This window comes from Rhincodon typus, unplaced genomic scaffold (assembly GCF_021869965.1).
Source record: "Rhincodon typus isolate 14 unplaced genomic scaffold, sRhiTyp1.1 hic_rhity00002893, whole genome shotgun sequence".
NCBI classification, from domain to species: Eukaryota; Metazoa; Chordata; class Chondrichthyes; order Orectolobiformes; family Rhincodontidae; genus Rhincodon; species Rhincodon typus.
In genome coordinates, this window is record NW_025968531.1 from 16,074 (window position 1) to 22,263 (window position 6,190).

General features: G+C 40.3%; 1 protein-coding gene across 1 annotated transcript in view; it reads left to right on the plus strand.

Annotated features, from left to right (window-relative positions):
• Nucleotides 1-5,290, plus strand: part of LOC109921601 (importin-8-like) — a gene marked incomplete at its 3' end in the record, with an annotated part of 20,958 nt that extends 15,668 nt beyond the window's left edge. The window contains exons 8-9 of the mRNA XM_048593455.1: nt 3,744-3,909; nt 5,130-5,290. Of these exons, the coding sequence (XP_048449412.1) occupies nt 3,744-3,909; nt 5,130-5,290 (327 nt within the window). The remainder of the gene's footprint in view (nt 1-3,743; nt 3,910-5,129) is intronic.
• Between the last annotated feature and the right edge of the window lie 900 nt (nt 5,291-6,190).

Below are 6,190 nucleotides of genomic sequence, written 5' to 3' on the forward strand. Positions count from 1 at the left end.
AGAGGGGGAAGTTGCGGTCCTTGAAAAACGAGGACATCTGAGATGTATGGGAGTGGAATGCCTCATCCTGGGAGCAGATGCGGCGGAGGCAAAGGAATTGGGAATAGGGGATGGCATTTTTGCAGGAAGGTTGGTGGGAGATGTATTCTAGGTAGCTGTGGGAGTCGGTGGGCTTGAAATGGATATCGGTTTCTAGGTGGCTGCCCGAGATGGAGACAGAGAGGTCCAGGAAGGAGAGAGAGGTATTAGAGATGGTCCAGGTGAACTTAAGGTTGGGGTGGAAGGTGTTGGTGAAGTGGATGAACTGTTCGAGCTCCTCGTGGGAGCACGAGGCGGTGCTGATACAGTCATCAATGTAATGGAGGAAGAGATGGGGTTTAGGGCCAGTGTAGGTATGGAAGAGGGATTGTTCCACGTAACCTACAAAGAGACAGGCATAGCTTGGGCCCATGTGGGTACCCATGGCCACCCCCTTTGTCTGTAGGAAGTGGGAGGAATTGAAAGAGAAGTTACTGTAGGAAGTGAGAGGAACATACCTCCTCCCTCACCCCCATCCCAGGCCCCAAGAAGACTTTCCACATCAAGCAGATGTTCACTTGCACATCTGCCAATGTGGTATACTGCATCCGCTGTACCCGGTGTGGCCTCCTCTACATCGGGGAAACCAAGCGGAGGCTCGGGGACTGCTTTGCAGAACACCTACGCTCGGTTCGCAGTAAACAACTGCACCTCCCAGTCGCGAACCATTTCAACTCCCCCTCCCATTCCTCAGACGACATGTCCATCCTGGGCCTCCTGCAGTGCCACAACGATGCCATCCGAAGGTTGCAGGAACAGCAACTCATATTCCGCTTGGGAACCCTGCAGCCCAATGGTATCAATGTGAATTTCACAAGCTTCAAATTCTCCCCTCCCCCTACCGCATCCCAAAACCAGCCCAGCTCGTCCCCGCCTCCCTAACCTGTTCTTCTTCCCACCTATCCCCTCCTCCCACCTCAAGCCGCACCCCCATCTCCTACCTACTAACCTCATCCCACCCCCTTGACCTGTCTGTCCTCCCTGGACTGACCTATCCCCTCCCTAACTCCCCACCTACACTCACCTTAACTGGCTCCATCCCCGCGTCTTCGACCTGTCTGTTTCCTCTCCACCTATCTTCTCCTCTATCCATCTTCTATCCGCCTCCCCCTCTCTTCCTATTTATTTCAGAACCCCCTTCCCCTCCCCCATTTCTGATGAAGGGTCTAGGCCGGAAACGTCAGCCTTTCTGCTCCTGTGATGCTGCTTGGCCTGCTGTGTTCATCCAGCTCTGCACCTTGTTGTCTCGGATTCTCCAGCATCTGCAGTTCCTACTATCTCTGGTTGATTCTTAACTGCCCTTTGGGCAATTAGGAATGGGCAATAAATGCTGGCCTAGCCAGAGACACGTACATCCTATGAGTGAACAAAAAAAATTATTTTGAATAGTAAGACGCTCCTTGAGTCATCTTGACAGGGTAGATATGGGAAGGATATTTTCTGTTGTGGGGAATCTAGAACTAAAGGTCATCTTTTCGAAGTAAGGCATTACCCTTTTAAGACTGAAGTAAGGAGAAATGCTTTTCTTACAGTGGGTCATAAATCTTTGGAACTCTCTTCCTCAAAAGATAGTAGAACTAGATCTTGGAATATTTTTATGGCAGAGGTAGGTAATTTCTTGTTCAGCAAGGGAATGAAAGGTTTCTGAAAGCTGGGGGAAATGTAGAGTAATCCAGTTAGCCAAGATCATATTGAATAGCAGTGTAGGCTTAAGGCACCAAGTGGCCGACTCCTGCTTCTAACTCTTATATTCGAAAATGATGTTCGGTCCTGTTAAGAAAACATAACTGCAGGTTACTTACTGTAACAAGATTGTAATTAAACTGTTTATTTGTTTGCCCAGAAGTACTGAACAGAAATCTTCCCAAATCGTGGTATCGTAATTAAGAGAACATCTATTCTTCCTCACTGGATGAATAAATTCATGTGACCAGTGGTGTGCCAGGAATTATAGTATAGTAGTGATCTATAGAGGCTTATAAAATCATGAGGGGAATGGATAAGGTGAATAGCAAAGGTCTTTTCCCTAGCATAGTGGAGTTCAAAACTAGAGGGCATGTTTTTAAGGTGAGGGGAAAGATGTAAAAGGGACTTGAGCAGCAACTTTTTCACAGAAGGTGGTTCGTATGTGGAATAACATGCCAGAGGAAGTGATAGATGCGGGTACAGTTACAACATTTAAAAGATATTTGGACAGTTAGATGGATAGGAAAGAGGGATATGAGCCAAACGTGGGCAAATGGGACTAGGTTAGTTTGGGAAACTTGGTCGGCATGACGAGTTGGACCGAAGTTGATTCCATGCAGTATGACTTTATGATTCTATAACTAGACTAGAAATCCAGTGGTATGGTTAATACGCTGGAGATGCACATTCATGTCCCATCATGTTAGCATGGGAAATTTAAATTATGTTACTTCATACCTCTGGAATAAAAGATGCACTCAGTATTATTGAGCATGAATTTATTGGATTGTGTTCAAGACACATCATATAGTTCTTGGCAGGTAGGATGTCGCCTAATCTTCGTTTGTACATGCCCCTTGGCTGCAGCTCATCTGAAACTAGACTTTTCCTCACTGCTTGAACAAACAGCAGTTGATTTTTTAAAACAATCCTTTTCCCAAGTCTTGTTCACAATTAAACTGCAGAAATGCAAAAAGATTCAATCACTGCACAGTTCTTTAATATTTTGCAGGAATTAATTTTTGTATTCCAATCTGAGGCCTATCTGATAACCTTAAAACTAAATTTAAAATTAGCTGTTTTAAATTAATCTTCTTACATCTCCATATCCATGGATATATTTGTTTCTTTTTGTATGGAATTTACATTGTTGGAATAACCCACATAGTTTTTTTGCCTTTTGTAGTTAAAGATACAGTAGTAAAAATTGTTAGTTAGCAGCAAACAGTTCGGTCTGTCATACTTCAGGGCTATCTTTGTAGAAGGAAATGCTCCAATAATAAATGTTGCCATTTTGAAAACTGGCAATACCAGGCAAGATCGTCTGATTCCTGTTTGATAGGAACCATGCGCATCTTCTATGCTGACACTCCAACACCAGAAAAAATCCCTCCATATAATTGCAAATTGTTGATATGATCTGCATTTTAGATTTCAACGTTGTAACATTTGGTTTGAATTAGCATGATCTGAAATGCCAGTTTGAATGCTTGAATTTGCATTAAAGTTCAACCTTTCCTGTCAAATTCCTCGATCTCCACTTTGTTGCAATATGTATCTCAGTGTTTTTTAAATTCTGGAAACTGAAAGAATATATGAAAATGTTTATCACTCACTTAAATGCAGCAATTCATTGCTGATGAGTTGAAGACGCATCGCCAGCCAAATAGCTGTGAAAAGCTTAACTGTAAAACAGCATTTCATCTTCCTGATCCTTGACTTTGACAAACTATGTGTGAGACAATTGAAGGAACCATATTATTCCCAAGTCTGTTTTGAAACAGTGCAGCTACCATTGTATACTACTGAAATATTCCAATCTCCACAGTCAGATCTTTGTTCAGCCACATGGACTGGCATATGTGCAATTGCCCAGAAATTAACAAAATTAAATTGTTGCAACCATGTTCTTTTATAATATAAGGTCACTGGTTTCAAATAGAACTGAATATATTACTTACATCTGACTTTGTTTCCAGGCCTGTTGGGTTCTTCATTCATTTTGCAATCTAAAGTTCACAAATGATCTTAACTTGAGAAATGCTGTTGAGTTGACAAAGAAGAGTTTAATTGAAGATAAAGAAATGCCAGTCAAAGTAGAAGCTGCCATTGCTTTGCAGACGCTTATTAGTAACCAAGATCAAGGTGAGTCAAAGAGAGGTCTTGCACTGAAACATTACCTATCATTATTACAATTTGCGTGGGTTTGTACCATTACCTGTTTGGCACAGATGATAAGTATGTCCAATTCTTTACCAAATATTTGGATTCAAGCAAATAGTTATCCTTCTGTTTTATGTTTTTAATTGTTCAATAAAAATTGATCCTAGAACTTTTCTTAATTTAGCTTATTTCCGGTTAACTGTGTAAAAATTGTTTGTATCTTATGTTATGATAGTTTAGCAATATTACCGAACCAGTATAGAAATGTTTTGATGGAAATAGTTGTTGATGACTGTTGTCGAAGTTTAAGATGACCCACAGTGTCTATTAATCAATTTGCAGAATACTTGCACAGTGGGAGGTGGTCATTGTTATGACTCTATTAGAATCAGCAGACAGTTAATAGTTACATAAAGGCCTGTGATTTTTTTTTGTCTTCTCTTATTGCTAGCTGCACTAAGATGTGATGTTTCCTCTGCTGTTGCGTTTGTCAAATTAGAATTGAATGGTCTAAAGAACTATGATCTGACTGGATTGACTCTAGGTTTCATACTGGTGCTTCCATAAGATAATTGAGAGTTGAATCATAGAAAAGTACAATCAGTACACTTAGACCCATTTATTGTGGGAGGAGTTGGAACAGTTTTCACCTTTTAGTGTACAGGCTAGGAAAACAGTTGGCTGGATGGAAAACTGAATAGATGTGTCGATATTACAGGTTCTCTTGAACAAGGATATTTCAATTCATTGGTATTATACCTCTTATTTGAAAGGAGCTAGTATGAATAGTACGAATCTAATTTCGACCTCAGAACGCTTGCTGCATTGCAAGCTCTTATTTGGAAACATGCCTGTTTGATGGTCGAGTTTGATAGTCGATCATAAACTAGCTACTGTTCATATGAGTAAGATTTGGAATCTCACTGTTCTTGACCACAAACCCAAACCACAAGTCAGTAGTGTTTTCAGCTGAGGTTGCATTACTGTAGAGCAAAACAAAATACATGATTAACTGGAGACAGGGAAACTTCCTCTCCAAATTGTCATTTTCTGTCCCATAATGCAGTGTCCGTTGAGGATATAGAGAATTGCAAAAACTCAGTCAGCCTAATTGAAGTGCACCATAGATTTGTGGCAAGTGAAAGGAAGTTGAGAAATAAAGAGAAGGTATTGCAGCTAATATATTGACATTTGCTCCCCAGCTAAGGAATATATAAAACCATCGGTTAGGCCAGTAATGCAGGAACTGCTCCACATTGTCCGGGAAACTGAAAATGATGATCTCACCAATGTCATTCAGAAGATGATATGTGAATACAGTGAGGAGATGACCACTATTGCTGTTGACATGACACAGCATTTAGTAAGTACATGCCAGAGACATAGATCTATCAGCAAAGTTATCGGTTTGATATCTTGACTCTTTTTTAATTAAATGATTCTGCCTGCGTGAATTACATAGTAACTTTCTGCCTTGACTTAATGGTAGAACCCTGGCCTCTGAGTCTGCAGGTTATTGGCTTACATCTCCAGTGTCTTGGGCACATTATTCTAGCCTGATAATCCCATTGCAGTTCTTCTGTCAGAGGGATCATGTTTTGGATGAAATATTAAACTGAAATATAGAACTGAAAACACCAACAGCCTTTTTGAGTAACAAGACATTTTTTTTTTAAAAAGGCAGTATTTCAAAGAAAGGTACGAGAATCTACTCTGAGAATATCCGATATTTATCCTTAATCACAATTACTTTTTAAAACAAATGGGACAGATTATCTATCAGTTGTCTCATTGCTGTTTGTGGAATCTTGCTGAGCACGAAAGGGCTGCTGTGCTTCCTGCATTACAACAATAACAACACTTCAAAAGGACTGTAGAAATTAATTTCAAATTTAATGTTTCAAAGAATGAATATTGCAATCTTGAATAGCTGTTGCTTGTAACAAATGTTTTTTATTTATGTAGTATCTTTAATAGAATCAAATGTCCCAGGTTGCTCCAAAGAAGCAATCCTTTCTCCATTCAGTTACAGTATATTTACAGAAATGCAAAAAATCTTCCTATTAATTCTTTCAGAAATTGACTTGATGCTTAGTTTTTTAAGAGTGTAAAGATATGACTATGCCCTTCCTGAAGGTAGCAGTGGTCAACGTGCAACTCAAACTGCATGGGGTTCTTCACCTTATCAAAATAAGTTACGGCATGTGGATCTCTGGATGGCTGCGCCAGTTGTACTCGGTGGAGTACCATTTATTGTGAAATT